This window comes from Phalacrocorax aristotelis, chromosome 8, assembly GCF_949628215.1.
Source record: "Phalacrocorax aristotelis chromosome 8, bGulAri2.1, whole genome shotgun sequence".
In the NCBI taxonomy this organism is placed as follows: Eukaryota; Metazoa; Chordata; class Aves; order Suliformes; family Phalacrocoracidae; genus Phalacrocorax; species Phalacrocorax aristotelis.
The window spans coordinates 1,537,951-1,559,010 of NC_134283.1; the positions used below are offsets into that span (position 1 = coordinate 1,537,951).

Sequence of the window (21,060 nt, forward strand, 5' to 3'; positions counted from 1 at the left end):
ACCCCATGGGCCCCTCCCTGCTGCAGGAGCCAAGCTGCCCCCTCCCAGCCCCCATGCGTGGGGACGGGAACCCCATCCCCCCCCACACCGGCACCACTTGGCCTGACTCCGGGGAAGGTGTTTTGCCGCGGGGCAGGCGATGGGTGTGAAAGGGGTGGTCAAAGGCGCGATTAAATGCGATGCTGTGCCCGCGCCCCGGCAAAGCCCAGCGCCAGAGGGAGCCCGGGCAGGCTGGGGGACGCGGGACCCATCTGACCGTCATGTGCCACAGTTGGTGTTGATGCCTGGAGCCGCACGGCTGCCAAAGAGCCATTCACGGCCGCATGAAAAGGCTGATCCCGTGGTCGTTCCCACCAGCCGCTTCCGCTCCCTCCCGTGGGGTGCCGGGACCCCTTCCCCGCGGCACAGAGCACCCCGCGGCTCTGGTGGGGATGAAAGCAGCTCAGCCGGCCATGCTGGGAATGGATTCCCAAGCTGCCATGGTGCCTTGGCCATGCTGAGCGCCGGCACGGCAGGGAGCGATGGCTAACGCACGCCGTGCATCGAACTGAAGCTCTGGCACTGGGCAAGGAGCGGCAAAACGCCGCTCACCCCCCGGGAAACACAAGGAGGAGGAATCCGGACCAAGAGGCACCAGTTTCCCCCCTTCCCAGCTGCCGCTCAGCTGAAGAGCGCCCCAGTACGTGCCATGAATTTTGAGATTTATCAACAGAGGCTTTGAGAGCAGAGCTAGAAAAACGCCAAGTCTGCAAATCCAAGCGGCGCGAGCGCGAGGCACGGGGGAGCGGACGGCGTTCCTGTGCCGTGGGATTCGGCTGTGCCAGCAGGGCCGGGGCTGTCTGGCCTGAGCCATCTCCATCCCCAGGGATCCAGGCTGCTCCCTGGCGAGGGGGTGCAGCAGACGCTGCAGGAAGGAGGGAGGGGAAGGATTTATTCTGGGCAGCGCAGCCCAGCTCAGCATTAGAGCCACATAAACACCGTTACACAGCAGAAATGGGGGAAAAAAAAGCTTTGCATGCAGCAAGGATGAATTAAGGGTTTGAGTGCAGCTGACCTCATTCCTGGCTCTGCAAGGTGAAGGTGGGGAAACAAGGGATGGGGCGGGGGCGAGAAAACAAAGAGAAGGGGATCCTTTCTGCTCCCAGCAGGGTCCAACAGCTGCAGGAGGAGGAAGAGCCACTCCTGCACAGCTCGGGTGGCACAGGGAGAGCCACAGCTCCCAGGGAGCCCCTGCCAGAGCACAGCTTGTTCCTCTGCATCCCAAGGGTGGAGCGGGGAGCCCCAGCCCTACACCAGCAAGCTGCAACACCCAGCGCTGTCAGGGCCTGGAGCGTTTTGTGGAGGGAAGGCGGCTTCAGGCTGGGGAAGGCACAAAGCGCATCATGGCCCAGGCAAAAAAACCTCCATCCATCAAACAGCAGACCAGAAGAGCAGAGAGAAGGGGACAGCCAGTGTGCTGGGAGGCCAGAAGGGGACTAAGCCGCCCCAGGGCCAAGGGACAGCTGCTGTCGATTAGCTGTCAGCCAGCCCTCGCCCCCCGCCGAGAGCTGCGAAAGGTGCCTGCGGTGGCAGCCCCTCCCCGAGGGAGCCCGTGCCCTCCCCGTCCCAGCAGCCAGAGCGGGCGCCTGGGGTTGTGCGACTTTATTATGAGTCGGGGGGTGATTACAGAGGGTTGGGGTGGGGGGTGGGGGGGAAGACACGCGCTCTCGGCTCAGTCCCAGTCCCCGTCGCCTTCGGGATTGTCATCTCGGGGGGGTTCCTGGAACTGGATGTTCGCCAGCATGTCCCGCATGGCCGCCATGAGCCTGTTCACCCCCTGGTTAAGGTCCTGCCCTGCTCCAGCCTCTTCATCCCCGTCGTGCCTGATGTCCCCCTGCAAGAGAGCAGAGCTGGAGCAGCCAGGCAGGGAGCACGCCTGCCTGTCTGCAGCAGGCAGGGAGAGAGACAATGCCGCTTGCCAAAAAGCATCAGGCTGTTCTGCAACCTGACGTTTACACACTGCATCTGCCAAGAGCCACTCCCTTTGCAGAAACACTGTGCGGTGGAAACTTCTGTGTACCGACAGCGAAAGGGTGCTCCGATGCACCCGCGGCGGCTAACTGCACATACCTGCAAGTTAAAATTTGGCAGCAGCGAGCGGAAGAAGAGAGATAAAGTGCTTTCGTTGGATGGATGATTCGTTCTGAAAGACAGAAGTCAAATCGCTGTTAAGGGTTGGTGCTCGACCGCTCGCTGGGGCTAAGGCAGCGCCGAGATGCTGGAGAGGACCAGGCCGCCCGGCCTGAGCCCCAGGCCCTCCCGAGCCAGCCCCAAAGCAGGGCATTGGGGAATGCGCAGGGATTTCCGACCCCGGGCAGGCAGCAGCTCGCCAGCCTCTGGGCAAAGCAGTCATTAAAAGCACCGCCAGCTTTGCTCTGAGTTGGGTCAGGGCATAAAACACGTACAGGCTTCACCTGAATGGTCTGCACGCACCACGGCTGGCTGCGCTTAAACCTGTGTTTACCCCAAACCACCTCGCTTTAGAAACAGCCAGAATTCTTCAGCGGCCTTTGCCTTACTGGCTGAGCACAGCCGCCGCCTCTGAGAGCGACCAGCGAGGAGAAGCGGCAGGACCAGTCCTGCTGCGCGCTCTGCCTGTCGGCGAGCACCGCAAGCCGGGCTGCTCTTCCTCCGGGATGGAGGAGGACATGGGCTCTGAGCGCCCACGGGCACCCAGGCCCAGGGCTGAGGGCGCGCCGGGAACACGCCGGCTGTGCCAGTGCAGAACCGAGGTGGGGAGAAGGTACCTTTCTGGTCTGGTGTAGGAAGTGATGGAGTCCAAAGGAGGTAAGGGGTCGAAGCCCATCACAGGCTGCGAGGTCACCTCCTGTGGAGGGGAGAAGAAAGAAGGGGTGAGGGCTGCGTTGCCACCTGCAGCAAACGCTGAGGCACGGAGGGATCAGATCAGCCAGAGAGCCCATGGTCTCAGGGAGTGTCACTGAGTCGGGCACCAGCTGCAGCCCCGCCTGCCCACACGTGTCCTCGAGTGGCACCCCGGGAAGCTGTGTGCCCAGGGAGGACACTTCGAGGTGTTTTCTGTCATTTTCGATGACATCAAGTCACATTTGTCACTAGTGGCTGGGGCTTACGGCATTCTCAGTGTCCACACGCACAGCGGCACCTCCTGCGCCCCGTCAGGGCCCCTCACCAGAGGCAGAGCTGCCGTGGCCTCCTTCATCTCAGAGAGGATGATGTGCCGATAGATATTCCTGGGTGCGCTCTGGTACCGCATCTTCCTCCTAAAAAGCAGAGAGGGGGACAGAGGATTGCACCGAGCAGGCCTCAGCATAGCCAGCTTTCCATGTCTGCTTCTCCAGTGCATTGTCAGCTTCATCCCGGTCCCCGGGGTATGCGCTCTGTCAGACGGAGCTGGCTTAAGGCAAAGCCAAAGTCACTTGGCAGCTTCTGACCTCGGATGAAAGAGCAGAACAGCTCAGGGATGCTGCACAGGTCTCTCTCACCAGCCCCGTTCCTCTGCGGGCCAGCAGAGTAAACTAACTTCGGTTTAGGACAAGACCCAACGCCTCCCTCTCCTGCTTCTCGTAGGTGGAAGGTGTTCCTAAGCACTCACCTAGCCCTGTGCAGCAAAGGCCTGCGAGCCGGGCTGCCATCCCCACCCCTCCGCCTCCCCAGGGCGATTTCCAGGCCACACATGAGGGCCGAGGCTGGGGGAAGGCAGCGCAGCACACACTCCCCAGCGAGAGGCACAGCTCTTGTGTAAAGCAGGGAAGGAGAGCCTCCGCCTTCCCGGCCCCACGGTGTAACCCCTGGCACCAGCAGCTGCCATCAGACTGGCAGTTGTGGGGCTCCGAGCAAGCCCCAGTGCCGCTGCAGCCCAGCACAGAGCTCCCCTCCCGTCTGCAGAGCTCCCCAGCCCGCTCTGACCCCTGTTTGAGCACCCACGCCTGGCAGGAGCATCGCTCGCCCCTGCCTGCCACGCTCACTTGTGCTCAGACTCCTCCACCAGCGGGTCCCGGGCGTCCACCATGCGCAACACCTCGTGGACGTTGGTCTCCAGCCACGCCATGACGGCTGGGTCCTTCCACAGGGAGTGAGTCCTTCCCACGTAGAGGGACGTCAGCTGGTTCAAGGCGGGAGGCTGGCTACAGGAGACAGTTGTTACTCAGGGCGCTCTCCTCCTTCCCGCCTGCAGGTCCCTGCGCGGGCTGTCAAGGGTTCATCTGCACCGTGCTTCAGCATGAGAACACAGAGAGAGGGATCGCAGGCTCCCTGCCTTGCTATTTCCATCTACCTTCACCGGTTTTTCCACCTCCTTCTATTTTTGGGATAAGCACAGCCATGAGATGAAAGTTAACGCTGCCTTGACCCAAGGGGGAGACCATTTGTGTGTTTAGGAGGACCATGTGGCAGGGAATTCCAGACTGGCAGGAGGCAGCCAGCCCCAAGTGCGCACACACGGTGTTCTCTCCCACTACGGGTACCGACAAGCTTCGCTATGAACTTCTGACCCACCGCATTAAGGTGAGGTGGGTCTATTAGTGTTATCTGGTGGCCATTATGGAAATCCATTATCAAAGCATCTAACAGCCTACTCAGGAGAGCCAAATATTCTCCTCCGCAGCTCTGTAACTCCATTAGCTGCCTGAGCAAGCAAAAGCCCCGCTACCGGCAAAATCGATTCCTTCCCTTTACCAAAACCATCCCCAGGGCTTACCTTATCTGAGCATTCAGCCCAAAAAAGGAATGGGACGCGACCCTGGCATCGGGCTGCACGCTGCAGTGATCCAACAACGGCATGAGAACTGCAGGAGAGAGGCAGATAGCTTGTTTTCAACAGCCCGGCGAGGAGTGCTGTGGGGCAGCCGGTCAGCACTGCCAGGGCTGGAGAGGGACGGCACCGTCCTGGGGGGCCTCAAGGACCCACGCAGGGAGGGCGCGAGGACGCTGCCGGGGGTTACGCCGCGTTTTGATCTCTGCGTGGGTGATGGAAACAGGTCCAGAGTAAATGGAAAGGAACAACACATTTTTGTTTCTTTTCCCCTGGTGAAATAAGGTGCAATTTTCTGCACTTAATGCTGCCAGCCTTTGAACCTGAACAAGGGTTTTATTTCAGTCACCATGACAAGCAGCAAAACAGACGGTTTTGTCCAACACAAACTAAACCTCTGTTTGAGAGCTGGTTATTCCTGCTGATAAAGACACACCCTCCCAGGCCCAGAGGGGCTGTATATCTCCTTTCATGGACAGCAGCACCAACTGGATGAAGGCAAGAGCGACGGCGCCCACGGAGAGCACACCTGAAGGGGAGCAGTGCCTCGGAGGGAAAGCCAAGAGAGACTGGCTGTCTGCACTCTGGGCAAGCCCAGGGTGAAACGCTTTCCTGCTCCAAGACTCAGGTTCTCACCCTCCCCCTGCTTGCACGGCTGTGACAGTCTCTAACGAAGAGGCATCAGCTGCTCCGAGGAGGGCACGCAGCAGGGAGAAGCCGCTCATCTCCTCCCAGCACGTGGAGGGCTCGCGGCTGTGGCAGCCCTTCCTGGCTCCACCATCCTCTCACCGTCCCTGCCACGGCACGGGGTGGGAAGGCCGAACCTCGCCACTGCCCTGCCAGAGGTAGGTACGGCAGTACCTGCCGCTGCTGGTCTGCCCGAGCTGCCTCGCCCTCTGAGTCAGGGCTCCCGTCTCCCACGGACGGACCATTTGCAACCCACAGGCAAACTGCTGCCTCTGCATTTGACTGCCTGGAATGAGGCCTTCGCTCTCACAGATGAAGACAGTGACAAAGCCTGCGGGGACGGACTTACCGGTGGGGACAGACTTACCGCTTGGGAACATGATCAGCGCGAGCTGGATGAGCTGGGCGGCTCTCTCCCGGGCTTGGCTCAGCTCCAGCTCGGAGCGCTCCTCCTGCTGGCTCAGGAAGAAATACGCCAGCGGCACTGAGAAGGCAAAATTGGGCAGCTGGGACAAATTCCGGTGACTCTGCAGGATCAGAGAGACAGATTTACGGAGAAATAATGCCATGCAGAACCATCTCGATGTGGCTGGGCTGTACACAGGGTGGGGTTGCTTGCTCGCTGGATTAAGTTACCTTCCAGCTGCTGGCTTGGTGCCCCTGCAACCAAGTAAGCGATTTTGAGTTCGTGCAATTGTTTGCAGGGTACCAGGATTACAAGAACACACACCCCAGCCTTTACGGGCTGTTTCAATGATTTTGGGACACCGGCCTGGCCATGAGACAGCTAAGCTCTTTAGAAAAACCTCGTGCTCTGCGGCCCAGCTGCCCCCTCCAGCCCAGCCCGGGTGGGGAGCGCCCCAGGAAGCGTCTCTCCCCTCTCTGCCGGCTCACCTCCCACTCCTGGAACACGCGGGTCAGGAAGGTGTATTCTCTAGCTCGGAGGGACAGAAAATCGATCAGCAGCAGTACGCACAGCGGGTCGTTCTCTGGATCAAGGCTTTGGGGGAGGCAAGCACAAGGGGAGGAAAGAAAATCAGTGTCACAAAAGCTGAAGTAGCTGTCCTCGTTTCTAAGTCAAACAAGACTTTCCCACTGGCATCCAGAGAGCTTCCGTGACTCAGCAAGCAGAGATAACGGGAACACAGTCAATCCCGCACGGCCAGGATGATGGTGCAACGCCTGGCCCGGTCTGCGTCCCTGCAGAGGGGTGACAGCCCCCCTGTCACCACCCAGGAGGATTGATGGCCACAGACCGAGCAGGCTGAAGCCACCACCGCACACCCGCTCCGCAGACACTCCGAGGCCAGCCAGGCCCACAACTCAGCAGTCCAGAGCAAGGGTCACCCAGCTCCCACCTGTTTAAGCCTCCTTCTCAACCACCACCCCTCTTCTAAAGCAGCACCGCAGGTAAGAGCATGTGCTCAAAACTAACCTGCAAGGCTGCAGGAGTGGGAACGAGGCCTCACCGGGCCTGGGAGCAGTAGTACAGCTCTGGGGTGTCTGTCCTGCCTGCGTCAGGTTCAGTGCGTTGTTCGAACCGTGTTCCCCCAGGCCTGGGATGCCCTGCCCTGTCCCGCAGGGACTGGGGTGCAGCCCTCGGCAGGAGCACCTACCTCAGAATCAGCTTGCAGAACTCCAGGGCTGTCCGGGGACAGCCTCTCTTCTCCAGGAACATCAGGTGCTTGAAAAGAGCCAGGAAGAAAGCCCTGTGTGGGGAACAGGAGCAGGTTTTAGAAGCCAGATTTGGAGAGAAGCACCTCATGCCACTCAAGAATGGGGACCCATGGTCAGCCCTGGCTCCTCGCCCACTGAGCATCAGCGCCCCAGTGCAGCCGGGGTTCCAGGGAACCCAGCCTGGTGCAGCACGGGGTGCCACGGACACCACAGTCCCATCTCTTTTTTGTTTTAATTTCTTCGTGCAAGCACAGGGACAGCAAAGCTGCGGTCAGCTCCATCCCTGCTCCCCAAGGGCCCACAGCCTCATGCTCTCACAGACTGGCTGACAACTCAGGACAAGAGAAACAAATCTCCAGAGTCTGCATCCTGCCTTGTCCCAGCCCGCCCAGCTGCACGGGGACGGTGACACAGAGTGTGCACAACACGTACGGGGGGCGGACCAGCACCCAAATCGGGCAAGATACAGATCGCAGCGTTCAGGTCAGAGATGGCACCGAGCCCGTCAGCGGGCAGGTAGACGGGAAATCTGAGCAACCTCCAGGTACAGCAGTTTGGGAGGGAGGACGTGGGTCAGCTGACTGGAAAATTCCCAAAATAAAGTCACCTTTCCCTGCAGCTGCAGAGCTGTCATTACATAAAGAGCCGGGCTGGGAGCAGCACAAGTGCTGGGGACGAAGGCCAGGCAGGCAGCACACAAGTGACCAAGCACAGCCATAAACACGCAGCGAGTATTTTTGTGACAAAAATAAGCGCTATTTTGGGTTAAGGGGTACTAATTGCCTGAGAAGGATGCATTGGGGAGGAGCAGTTACTGCTCCAGTAAGAAATCCCTCAGGAAAGAGGATGCTTTGCAAAGAAACCTCAGCACAAGTGACCCAGCAGAGCAAGAGCTGCCGCTACCCCAGCACCCATCTCAGGAGACCCGCTGCCGCTTTGCCAAGGGGTGCTGCCATCGACCACCGAGCAGCAGAGCTTGCTCCGACAGAAAGGGACATTCAAGGTCCCCCCACCAGTGCGGGTGACGTGGCAGATGTGAATCTGGGTCTCTGTGTCCAAAGTAGGCCAGGGCACGCCGCGCCGGCTCTCCGGCAGACGCAGGGCAGGCAGGGATGCCGCCTACCTGTTCTCCGGCCGCCGGTAGTCCAGCCTGCAGGTCCCGCTGGTGAGACTGAAGACGGGGTGGAAGGCACACTCCAGGCTGTACAGCGCCCGCTCTGCGGACAGCAAGGACAGTGTCAGGGCACGCCGCCACCCCGGTGCGCCACGTGGCCCAGTGGCTCACAAAATGGCAGATGATTTGACCCACAAGACACATAACAGAGAGCTCCGGCACCCACGAAACAAGCTTGTTCACACTCTAGCAAGGCACAAAGCTACTTCAAAGTGGTCACAGCAGATACCCAGGGAGGCGGGCCCTGTTCCCCTCCACAGGCACTAGATCACGCTCCGGTTGTGAAAAGTAACTCTTCCGGAGGAGGTTTGGGATTGAGGCTGGCACACAATCACCTCTGCAACAACTACCTTCACACAGGGAAGCCAACAGTCCTCTCCTCACTTGGCCTCTGGCCCCTCCTATCGTGCCGGAGGACATGTACCCCAGCTACCAGCAGCACATCTCAGAGACCTGAGGCTGCAGCGCAGCAGTCCAAGGGGCAGCGTCCTCCAGCACGCCTCCCGCCCACCCGCGGCGCCCCAAGGAGCAGCGCCCGACATGCTGGCCTGCAAGGTGCTGGTCAGAGGAAGGCAAGGCAGGCTGGCCCAGAGGGCTGGGCACGCTCCCCACAGAGGGGTCGGCTTCCTGCAGCCATCCTGCACTGCTGTATCCCTTAGCTACCAAACCAGACCCTCCTCCTGCAAGGGATGTCCTGCAGGTGGGACCCCCCCATATCCAATCATTCCATTCATTTTGAAGACGAACGCTGATGTGCTTTGTCCCAGACAAGCACGTCCAGCTCTATTTAAAAGCCTCCAGCAAAAGCTGCTGGTCTGCAGGATGATTTATGGCAGAGTGCTCACGGTCACAGAGCCAAACCCACCCTTCTGGTCTGCTGCTTTCTCTACTGAAACAAAACCAAAACTGAACCAAAAGCCCTGGATTACTAATTCCCAGCAACTGTTCGGCCAAGACTTTCAGCGGGGACTTGCTCGGCACCGGGACGCGTCCCCAGACTGAGGCCCCAGCACCACCTCTCCCTCCCCGCGCCGTACGTATTGGCAGCCGGTGACAAGCCTCGGCTCCGCAGCACAACGCCACGTTGCTCTGCAGACCCTGCCGGGGACTCAGCCAGGCTGGGGTTTTCCACATCTATCCTCAGTGAGCTCTCAGCAACTCAGGGCAGCCGAGAGGGGCTGATCCCCTTTGCTGCTGCCCCTTCCCCAGCGGCAGGCTGAGCTGGCAGAACGGGGACAGCGAACAGCGGCAGCTCCCACCCCACCTCACGCCACGCCACCTGCCCCTCACCTCTGCTCTTACCTATGAGATCGCGGGCCATTTCTTGATCCTCCTGCATCCGGCACACGTCGCTGAGCTGCAGAAGGGAGTCCACGTGGTACGGGTTCATCTGAAGCAGCAGCTACAGAAGAGCACGAGCTTGATTACACGATGGCACAAAGCATGGGTTTCTCGTACGCTCTGCCTGAGGCAAGCTCTGTAAGCGTGGCAGGGAGGCAAATGCCCTGACACCGCACCTGAGAGGGGCTGCTCTTGCCCCTGGGGCTGAGGGTGAGGAAATCCCCTCCCCACAGCATCGGAGAGGCAATGCTCAGACCCTAGTGCAAGGCTGGGGACACACCTCATGCGAAAGGCTAAGTTATGGATTAAAAGCACCTAAAAGTGGTCACACTGGGTCAGAGCAGAGGTCCGTCTGGCCCTGCCTCCAAAAGCAGATGCCTGGGAAAGGACGCCAAGCTGGGCCCACAGGATGACTCCCAGCACACTCTAAGCTGCCAACCTTTGGGGTCCGGGGGTCCTCACTGCCAACGATGCCACTGATATTAAGGGCATCTCCTCCTGTGAATCAGTTCACTGAGCGAGCCAGGTACCCTTCCAGCACCCCAGCTCTGCCATACAGAAAGCCGCCACTTAAGCACATGATGCAAAGAACTTCCTTTTTAATCCCAACGTTTCAGCTTCACCCCTGTGCTGGAAGGGATGGCAGGGAGCTCTCTCCCCAGCCCCCGCAGGACCTGAGCCCTCGATCGCAGCTTCCCCCGGGCACCTCCCACCCGGCCGACACAGCTTTTCCAGTGCTGAGGCCATGCCAGGCCTTTGATCATCTTTGCTGTCCTCCTCGGGATCTCTCCCCGCTCCACCATGCCCTCTGGGAGGCGAGGCCCCAGAACCACACACAATGCTCAAGATGCAAGCAGCCGGCACGATTATGTTTTTGTTTTACTCTCTATCACTTAACAACTCTGAGCATTTGACCAGACTTTTGCTTCCTCCGGGTACCGAGACAATATTTTGACACATCTACTGCAATTCCAGGATCCAGCTCCTGGATTAAAATTGTTTTTCTCCAGGATTCAGAACAGAAGTTTAACCACACCTCAAAACCCTCCCCATTCACTAACTGTGTGACGGGCTACTTTTTCCAAGTACCTAAAACTCAGTTTTAATATAAAAATACTGAAGCTACTCCAGATCTCCTCACAGTTTAGTTTTGGGATATTTTTCCCCAAAAAAACAGAAAATCATGGCTTCAAAAGCTCCAGAAGTCGTACACGTGCAGGGTGCTGGCCAGCATGACCACCTACAGCACAAAACCTTTATGTTCTAGGCTGTCCCAGCCCAGCGCCTTTGCCTTGGTGCCACTTGCCTCATGCTTCATCCCTTCCTTGCTTCGAGTTCCTTTCTAGTTCTTATTTTCAGAAGAGGTGCAGCACCTAGGGTCACCGTGATGGGGAAAAGCGCTGTTCATGCACAACTCCACAAGCTAGACCCTTTTAATCCACTCCCAACAGCAGCAGAACACCCACTGAGCAGGACCCCCCACCAAAAAAATCATGTTTTGCATGCTGAAACCACAGCAGCAAGGCAGCCCTGGGCTCCGGCTACGTGAAACTGTGGCTGTCACAAACTGGTTGGGGGTTTGAAGTAATTCTGGCACGGGTAAACCCCTGGCTGTCGGATTTTCACCCTTAACGTAAAATTGAAAGCCTAAAGCTGTAGGAATATCTTCAAATGTAGCCAGACCCACTGAAAAGGGACAGAGCGTAGAGACTAAAACATACCAGGGGACACCCTGCCCGCCCTGCGCAGCCCTGTGAGAGCGTGTTGGAGCCGTCCTTAGGACGTTGGCTCTCAGGTTGATCGCTGCTGCTGCGGAACTACCTCGCATCGTTTAATGCAAATGCCTCAGTCCAGTCAGCAGGATCAACGAGCTGGAGCGGGCTGTGGCCATGAGCAGAGGGTGAGAAAGCAGAAGGAAGTAAACTTTATTTAGTGGACAATGGCCTTTTCAAGAAACTTCTCCAGGGCATGTATCCGAGCTCATGTGGCCAGGGTTTTCAGGGCAAAAATATCTCAATTATGGTTCAGTAGGGTGCAGAGAAATTTTACTGTTGCTTATCACTACAAACTATAAACGTTACCATACACTTTAATGAGCTTGGACATGCATTAAGAACTTTCAACACAAAGACTGTTTTGCTGAAATACCAAGACACATTTTTCATCCATGCAAGAGGTTATAAATAGAACAGCTGTTAGTTTAGATTCCCATTTAAAGATCGGTTCATACAATATCTTCCCTTTCCCAGCTGAAGGGCTGAGACAAGGGAGCTTTATTCCCTTTATACCCTTTCAAGCAAGCGGTCAGCTCCTGCAGGCTCCTCTTCCAGATGGCTACCCGACACGCTCTCAGCAGAGCCTCCGAGGCTCGGCCACCAGCCACCATTTACACCTCATCTTATGAACAGGCTGACAGCAGAGCTCAGCAAGCAACGCTGCCTCGCCCCACGCCAAGGGGGCACAGGCCTCTACCGCACACAATGAGACCAGCAAAAAATAAGCACCAGGATGCATCAGCCCACCCTCCCCCACCAGGGAAAGGGGCTGTGGGAACGCAGGAGGTAACAGCACCGGCAACCCAATTTCCCCACATACCACAATGTTGTTGGGGTCCATGGACTCCACAGCATCCAGGAACTTGAACTGCACTTGCTGGTACTCGCGGTGGTGCTCAAAGGTGAAGTGCTGCACCCCCCGCCTGGTGTCCACCAGCTGCATGGCGATACCTAGAGGGTGCACAGGGTTTAGTGGGTACCATTGCCGCCAGTCTGCGAGCGGTGGGAGCAGCTTGCTCATTCACACCACCAGGTCCAAAGCCAGATGTGTTTTCAGAAACTCCCAGAGCATCTCCCTCCTCGCACAAGCCAAACTCCAAAACCCAAAACCCACTCGTACCCAAGGGTACTTCCCATTATGCAGCACGACTGCTGCAAGAGGGGAAGCACTCATCACCTGCTACCTCCAACAAGGGGGACAAAAAAAAAGCTCAGACACTAAGATACAACAGAGTTCTCCCTGTTGAGAAAGGAGGTATTTCCATCAGCTGACGAGCAGTTCCCTTTCTGCATCAGCCAGAGTAAAGTCCGGGCCTGCAGCTGATGAAAGCGGCTCCAGTTTCCGTGCGCGGAGGCTCTAGGAAAGCCAGGCTGGCCGAAGTGGCCACCCGTGCCAGACTGACGCGCCCCATCGGCTAGCGGCAGCGTGGTGCATCGGGAGGTGGCACCAAAAGCCTCACCTGTTTTGCTGTAGCGTGGCCAGGTGTTCTTGGGAGCTGTCAGCCACGTGCTGCGGACATACTGGCGCTGCCTTTGCCTTGGCCTGAGGAAATAAACACAAGAGGTCACAGTTTGTCCATACTAACAGAATGAGGAGGGCTGAAACCAGGCAGAAAAGGGATGATTCAGGGAAAAAGAGTTCCAACTTCTTCCCTAGCTGCAGCCCTGCCACACTGAGCTTTTGCCCAGAGCTTTAACATGTTTGCCTTCGAGACACAACATTACCTTCGCTCCGGCCCTGCCTAACTTCAACCATTCCTCTTTGGGCCAGCCAGTGCCTCCAGCATTTCCACTTCAATAGCTTCTCTCCTGTTTTTATTCCTGCCAAGTTCTCAGCTGCCTCTGCTTCAAACAGCTTCCCAGGTCCAATTAAGAGAACCCCATATCCCTCTGACTCATCTGTCTTCCCAGCAGTGCCTTCAAATGTCAACTGATTTAGCTTAAGCCGCATTCACAAATGCAACCGATTTATTGGTTCCGGGCAGGAGGAATTCCAAAATTAAGGCCACTCTAAGAAAGTCACATCTCCCCAGTAAAGGACTGCTTCTTTTCCTCAAGCACTAAACATTCCTCCACAGAGTCTCTCAGAGAAGGCTTCCGCTTCCACCATCACTGCTCTGAGCTCATACCCTCCTTATGCGCATGTTTTGCGATCAGCTCACAAAAGCAGGGATTTCTGGATAACGCTGGCCACAGTGCAACAGGGAACTGCAGAGGGATCTCACACCCACGAGCAGTAGGTTCCCTGGGCCCCCAAAAGCAAGCACGTGAGACCCTTTGGTAAGTATTCAGGGCCCACTCTGTAAGACATCAGAGACTTTGGGATAGCAACAAGCAACAATGCTGGAGAAAGAAAAAAACCCTAAGAGTCTCTATGAATTTAAGTGAAAGGACTTTAGAAGGGAGTTTGGCAGTAAATGAGAGGGGAAATCAGCAGAAGAAAAAGCAAACGCTAGCAAAAGCCCAGAGAAGTTTTACTCCCTCTCAGGCATATCACAAAAATTCTCCTGTCCCAACAAGCAACTACTAAACGAGTGAGACACCCTGAACCCTGGATTCCCTGCCCAGGTGTAGCACTGGGGGCTTGGTAAGCCGTACCAAGGGAAGGACAGACACACCGACTCAGGCTTTGAAAGGGTATAATATTGAACTCTGGACTAACCTCTGATCACCAAGAACAGCACGAGCCCCAAAGTATCTCTTCAACTCGTTCTCTGGATTCAAGTTTCTGAGAAGGTTGAAACAAGAGAAAAAAGCTACTGTCAGTTAAACACAGCCAAAAGTCTCGTGTTCGTGTCTTCTCCATCAGTGCCAGGCGTTCTGCACCCTGACCTGCCCCCGGCCAAGGCCCTGCGCCGTCACACACACCACTGATCTGACCCAACAAACCAAACAGAGCCTAAAAATGGTCAGAACAGGAGGCATCAAAACCCTCGTTCAACCAGACTCATGCTCTGCTGCTAAACAGCGCTGAGCTGGGGAATACTTCTGCTGCCCTCTCCAGGGCAGCTGGGGCCCTTGTCTGGGATACTGCCGGGCCAGCCACCGTTCAGGAGCACACGCTCGGGGTACACGAGCCTGGAAAACACGAGGTGCCTGCTGCCCGGCCTAGCGGTGGCAGCCTGCAATTCGGGGCAAGCATCGTAATCACTGCACGGAGGCTGGCAAGGATTAAAAATATCTTTTTTTTAATACAAGGATCTCGTATCAAAGCACGACAACACCTACAGTGTTCCTGATCTAACATTCGGCCCGAGAAGGGAGGCGTATTTCAGAGGGGTTTCTCTCTGCCATCCAGTGAGTGGGGCTTGAAGAGAGGGAGTGGGAAGGCTGAGATCCAGCACTGCCAACCCTCACCCACATGGAGATTATCTGGCTCTCAAAGGTTTCTAAATCATGTTTACTTGACCAGAGATGTCACTGAGGCTTAAAAACACCTCTGGATAAACAAACATTCCTGCCTCCATCGAAGCCTCCCTGCACAGGCTGCGCTAGCACTGAGCACCCACCAGACCGGACTCGGTTTTGATGTTTCAAAACCCAGGTGGGTTAAGTTGTCCCAACTACAAGTTTAAATGTTTTCTTCAGAAACAGAAAGAGCTGCCAGTGTCTGCACCAGCCCAGGGCTCCGAAACATGCTGCACCCACGTGCCAGCCCATTCCCAATGGACCCAGATGTTACAAGTCTCGAGTCTGAGGCTGATTCATTCTCCAGCTCTTAGCCACGCTTGGCGCTTAGTCCACTCTGTTGACAGTGAGGTTATACAAGTCTAACCAGCTTCCCTGGTAAAATTAGCCCCTGGCACTGCTGAGCCCTCCTTGGGGGAAGCGCATGCTGTCCTGGGGCCTGCTGCTCACAGCACCTGGCCTGAATGCAGCTGGTCAGCTAGCCGGGTGAGTTTGATTGCAAAGCTTTATGCACCAGGGCTCTTGGCAGCTCTGCAGAGATTCCCATATAGACTCACAGAATATTTTGGGCTGGAAGGCACCCCTGGAGGTTAATCTGGTGCAGACACCCACTCAAACCAGGCGTGACAACGGAGAATTCCAGTCACTGCTCAAAACCGAACACAGCTCTAAAAGCAGTGGTTAGAAACGGGGCTGTGCACAACCACTGCCACAAGCCCTTCCAAGCACAGACCCGAACCGATGGCCAGATCACACCGATAGGCTCCCAAATCCCTCAGGGGAACAGACATCCCCGCCACGGCCAAGGCCAAAATCAGGAAGGAAGCAAGCACTACCTGTGCTCTACATAGAGCAGAGGCCGGCTGTCAGCAATTATTCTGCTCTGGGTTTGCTGTGACAGCCCATTGGTATCCTCAATCTTCTCCAGCAGGCTGTCGATGTCTTCCAGGTCGTTGTCTTCCTTAAGATAGGCACACACAAATACAAGGCAGTTATTACAGAGTGAGCCTCCGCGGCATGCTGGTCACCCGGCAGAGATCGCACCCAGCCGCCTCCGGGCCCTTCGGCTCGGCCTGATCTCCGTGTGATACCGGTGCAGCCTCTGTGCCGCCCCATCGCCCACCTCAGCTGCGTGCTGCCTGCGTCTTACTGAGGCCTCCTGCTCTGCACCGAGCGCCCTTTATTCCCTCAGGAATCCCGCCCAGAGCCTGCCTTCCCTGTCCGACCACCCCCAAAAGGGCTGGCTGGCTGCTGTTCTCCACTTGCTCAAGGTTATCACGATAGTGTGAGGCTGCCCTTCGCACCATCATGAGTCTGAACGTGCCAGCAGAATATAGCGTGGGAACAGCTGGCCACGGGGGTCCCTTCCAGCCTAGCACGAAGCTCACCAGTCTGCGGGGGCCTGCTCTCTCGTCCGCCCCTTCCCACACAGCCTGTGCTCTCCGTTGGCTGGTTTATTTAAACTACAATCCCTAGGATATCAGGAAATGTTGGGGTGCTGATTTTAATGAGAAATGTTTAAATAATCAGCCTTTCCTGTCTGATTTCCACAGAAACACTAAGTTACAGCTGTGACCCTCATAAGATATCAAGCACCCACATGATTTTAACCCAGCCCTAATCTATTGCACCCTCACTTTCCCCAGCTTCAAACAACCCAAAGAATAAATCCAGCAGTGCACACTCAACACCTGTAGAACACCTTTGTCCTGATTTTCCTTGACTTTTCCCCCAGAAACAGCGAGTGACGCATTTCTTATGTGGCCATTTCACATCCTCCTCTTGACATCCGTGGGTGGAACGTGGATTTCTATTAATGCCACCCAAACAGCACTGCGAGCTTGCCTTTTCCAGTTAAATACAGCCACTGCGCATGGAGTGGACAGGTGAAAAGTTTGTGTGCTTTGTGTTTAAGTGCTTGAAGAAAGGAAGTGTTTTCTCTAGCCAGCAAATCAAGCTGCCTGGTTCTGGGTATGAAGCCTCCCTGGAGCCCGCAGCTGGCAGGTGTCACCCTATCACTTGTTGTTCTTGGGCTGGGAGAGGAACCAGGCTCTTTGATGGGGTTCTCTGCCTTGGGACCTCACTCTGAGCTCACCCAGCTGGATTCCTGGGGAGGAGGCGGCCAGCCGGGTACCCGTACCAGCGCCATGGCTCACCCGGTCAGCACTTCAGCGTACCGTGGCTCAGGATGTTTAGCAAAGGATCTCCCGAGTGAGCAGTTCAGGATCTTAAACCTTAGCAGAAAACTAGCTCCCACTTGAACTTTATTTCTGCTGAATTTAAAAGACCAAAGGCAGTGACCTGTTGTGTTTCCTAGCCTAGCACACGTAGATACAGCATATTCAAGCATATGCTTTTGTCTCTTAATAGTTTTATCCACAACAAACACAGGCACTGGATAAAGTTCTCACTTCAAGCTCACTTCCTTAGGAGTAGACAGCTCAGTCGGAGCAAACCGCTGTCCCCTTGCTCCCTTCACCACCAAGGGGACGGGGCAGGTCCCATGGGAAGAGCACAGGCAGTGCCCGTCCTGATAACGCACCAGCAGATGCTCCTGCCAGCATTCGGCTACTAGGTGTTAGACCACGGAGAAGGTGCGCAGGGCTGTGCGCAGAGGAGAAGGGGACGTGAACGATGGCTGGCAGCGAGAGCTCTGTATGGCTCTGCAGAGCCAGGAGAGCTGCCTAAGTAGGGCAACTAAAATATAATTAAAATCCAAAACCCCTTGCGCAGTGCCCGCTCCTGAGCAAAGCCTCAAAGCAGAGATGAAAGATGCTGCTGCTGTAAGGATTTCGGCTCTAAGCGTCTGCAGGAGAGCTGCGCCAGCCCCGGCTGCTTGAAGGATCACCGTCAAAAGCTGCTGTTGCCATTTCATACTTTTAACAATGCAAAAAGGAGCATTTTTGCCTCAAAATCGTTTCCACAGCCACCTCGGAGTAGCCACTTTGTCAACCCCAATGCAGAAATTAGCACAGCCGCTAACCCTGAGAGTGAACGCGGACATACCAGAGTCTCCCCTGCTGAAGTTTTCTTGGTTTTCCTTTTCTTTTTTTTCTTTCGTGGCTTGTTACTCAAAACAGGCTGCAAAGAGAAACAGAACAGCTGTCAGAGCACACCCACGGACGCAGGGGTGAAAGCTCCGCCGGGGAGAGGAGTGTTTCCCACAGGGATCAGCACTCCAGGAGGGCCCGTCAGTGAAACCAACATCCATCCTTTCAAGTTTGTCAGCGAGTGGAAATGAAGGCACAAGGAGAAAACGGAGGAAAGCACCAAAGGTTTACAAATGTAAGGGTTAAATCTCTGCTGACTTTCATATCAATGTCCGAGACTACAAAATCAGGCGAGAAACAGTTTAGATATGCCAGGTGCAGAAGAAATGTTTCAGCCCTCCTTCGCTCCCTAGAACAAACATTATTTCTGCCTTTCTAGCCAGCGTGACAGTTTCACCAGTCACTCCAATGGCCACAGAAACCAACAGCTGCCTGAAAGCACCAGGCGACACAGGCTCCTCTCGCTGCCAACGCAGCTGCTTCAGCTGACGATACTGCGTGGCGCTCCCGAACGTGACAGGCACGCTGCTGTCCACGCTGGCTCTTCCCCAGGACGTACAGAGCTAAAGAAGCACGCTTCCAGGATCTAATGCAGGTAAAACAGGGCATAACAGCGTTACCAGACCAACCCCACAGCTCCCAAGCTGACTTCACAACATGGGGAACACGCAGCCCCGATTCAGGTCTATCGAACAGCGGGGAGACGCCTGCTGAGGGCTCCCAGGTTTCTAGCCAGGAGCTCTGAGAGAAGCAGCAGGTGCACCCTGCAGTGTTTATGCAGTAAATTCACCAGGTCTGGGCCCACCAGAGCCACCACTCATGCGGGGACTGACTAAGCAGAGGCCACACCACACACCCACAGCGCTCCCAAGCCCCTGGCCCAGCTGAGGCCACCAGCACAGCTGGACCATGCACAGACTGGGGGCTTTTCTTCTCTGGCCACACTGCCTGGCAGCCAAAACCCACAGGACACACCCCAAACACTGAGCCGTAATGGCTGAGGCTGGGGCGCCAATCCCCCATTGCTCTCCTCACCTCCAGTAAGACACAGGCTAGACTTGCAATGTCAAATTGTTACAGAAAAGGGCACTTTTAATTATGTGCTTCTGCAAGGAGACACTTTCGAGCTGTTATGGACTGCAGGAGAGAATCTTAACGCAAAACAACATCAAAACTCTCCAGAAAAGAATAAGGTCCATGTTCGGTTTACATCGCTTGGAGCCTACACACCATTCACTCTGAAACAAATGCTTCTCCAAGCATTTACCCCCCAGCCCAGTCCCACATACAGTGCAGAGCTCAATTAATTGTGTAGCAAAGGCAGCGGAGAAGCAATCCCCATTTCAGAATCCTAGGGTGCTTTCCCTCCTGCACGCTTTGCCTGACCTCAGTGCTCGTGAGGACACGGCACAAGAACCTCCTCAGGAACCTCCTCTCCACGGCTGTAAAATCTCCCCAGATCCCAGACACAAACCCAACCCTCAGCACCAAACTGTTCCTCTTCCGCCAGATCTGAGTACCCGGGTTTAAGCTCCCTGTGTGCGTCCCTCCCCTGAGGCTCACATCCTTAGCCTCCGACAAAACCCACGCACAAGGGAAAAGAAACACACTTGCCCATTACCACAAAGCTCCTCTATGCACACAGAGGCTGGGAGATCAGAAACCACCTCTGCACCTTGCATGGCAATGCCATCATCACTGGATACCTGCAGTTTAGTTACCATTTGGTCCAGCTGCTCTGCCTCCTCCCCATCACCTTCAGCCTCTTCAGCTCCAGCCCCTTCGTTGTTCCCTTCTGCAGCATCCCGCTCGCGGAGCCGGGCATCCGCTCGCTCCTCTCCAGGTGGCAGCTCATCCTCCGACTCCTCGGCGGTGATCTGTGCAAATAGATGGACAAGCTGCAGAAAGAGCCGGTGTGGGGCTGCGCTTGGCCCTCTCCCGCACCCGGGGGACAGAATTCCCCAGGGATCTGATCTGTTCCACTCCCACCTGTGAACGGAAGAGACAAACATTGCAGAAGCACCACAGGGCTCAGCTGTGCAACTGGCTTCTCCAGAACATGAATGGGGACGACCCCTCATTTCAACTGTGTCACCCAGCAGGTGTTTGAACAGCCCCACACCCAGCAACTCGCCAGAGGGGAGCAGTGGGCCACAGCGATGTGCCCATGGCACAGCATGGCCAGCAGAAAAAAAGCATGGCCCTATCTGGACCCTATTCTTCCTTGGGAAAAGCCTCCAAAAACAGCCCACACTCGCACAGCCAAGCCTCTGGGAAGGAGAGGGAACCACTGGGGCTGGCCAAGGTGCTAGGGAGGAAGAACCAGGCTCCGTCACCCCAAGGTGCAATCGCCTCACCCCAACTGCCAGCCCCAGGACCCGGCGAGTCTGGGAAGCGGGCAGGAATGCTCCTAGAACCAGTTTCACCCACTATTTGCCCACCCCACACTCAGTCCCAGCTCTGACAACATCCAGCCCCAGCCCACCCGGCTGCTCCTCGGTCTCGCCCCAGTGCCCTCCCAGTTCAGCCCTAGTTGCTGCCCCCCCCAAGCTCCTCCTCCACCCCACCTCCCGCCAGCTACCCCCATTCCGAACGCCTCGCTCCCACCCACAAACTGTCACCTCGTTCACCCCCAACCAGCCACCACCCCAGGCCACTGTCACCCCTCTTGGTCAGGGCCACCCAACACCCCTGCTCCTTCCAGTCACCCCAAAACCCCCTGCTCCGTCACTGCCCCCCAAGTCACCCCCTTACAGCCGCTGTCACCCTTCAGCCACCCACCCTCCCAATAACTGCCACCCCAGGACACCATCACAGCCGCTGTCACACACCCCCCAGCCACCAAGCCACTGTCACCCCCCCCAAACCACTGTCAACCCAGGCCCCCACCAAGCCACTGTCAACCCTCTCACCAGCTCGAAGCGGTTGCTGACGCCGCTGCGGGCCGGCCCATGGCGTGCCTTCCCGGGGGCGGCTGCTGGCGGCCCGTCCCGGCCGCAGTGGGGGCCGGGGGCCGGGTCCAGGCCCAGCTCGCCCAGGCCCGGCTCCTCCTGGCCCCGCTGCTCGCCCCGCAGCCGCCGCAGGGCCCGCCGCGACATGGCGGCCCGCCGCGCTCCGCGCCTGCGCGACTCACCCCCGCCCCTCCGCGCCTGCGCACTGCCGCCCCGCCGCGCCTGCGCG

The 21,060-nt window shown here is 56.8% G+C and overlaps 1 protein-coding gene across 1 annotated transcript; it reads right to left on the reverse strand.

Moving 5' to 3' along the window:
• Positions 1–1,626: 1,626 nt before the first annotated feature.
• On the reverse strand, positions 1,627–21,017 carry TCF25 (TCF25 ribosome quality control complex subunit). Its single transcript, XM_075101104.1, has 18 exons — positions 20,793–21,017; positions 19,602–19,757; positions 17,837–17,911; positions 15,667–15,791; positions 14,085–14,150; positions 12,883–12,965; positions 12,243–12,373; positions 9,609–9,708; positions 8,256–8,349; positions 7,072–7,164; positions 6,350–6,455; positions 5,823–5,982; positions 4,715–4,802; positions 3,984–4,142; positions 3,188–3,278; positions 2,787–2,866; positions 2,110–2,182; positions 1,627–1,873 (listed from the first exon to the last, which is right to left on the reverse strand). The coding sequence occupies exons 1-18, from the start codon at positions 20,976–20,978 to the stop codon at positions 1,712–1,714; spliced, it is 2,028 nt and encodes a 675-aa protein (XP_074957205.1). The 5' UTR covers positions 20,979–21,017; the 3' UTR covers positions 1,627–1,711.
• Between the last annotated feature and the right edge of the window lie 43 nt (positions 21,018–21,060).

What these genes read in the sequence shown, in the direction of transcription:
- TCF25 (XM_075101104.1), bottom strand. Translation starts at nt 20,978, where the DNA reads ATGTCGCGGCGGGCCCTGCGGCGGCTGCGGGGCGAGCAGCGGGGCCAG. An exon ending in CAGAGCAGCTGGACCAAATG is followed by an intron (nt 17,912 to 19,601) that starts GTAACTAAACTG and finishes TTCTCTTTGCAG; the next exon opens with CCTGTTTTGAGTAACAAGCC. An exon ending in GTGGAGGAGTCTGAGCACAA is followed by an intron (nt 3,279 to 3,983) that starts GTGAGCGTGGCA and finishes TCTGCTTTTTAG; the next exon opens with GAGGAAGATGCGGTACCAGA.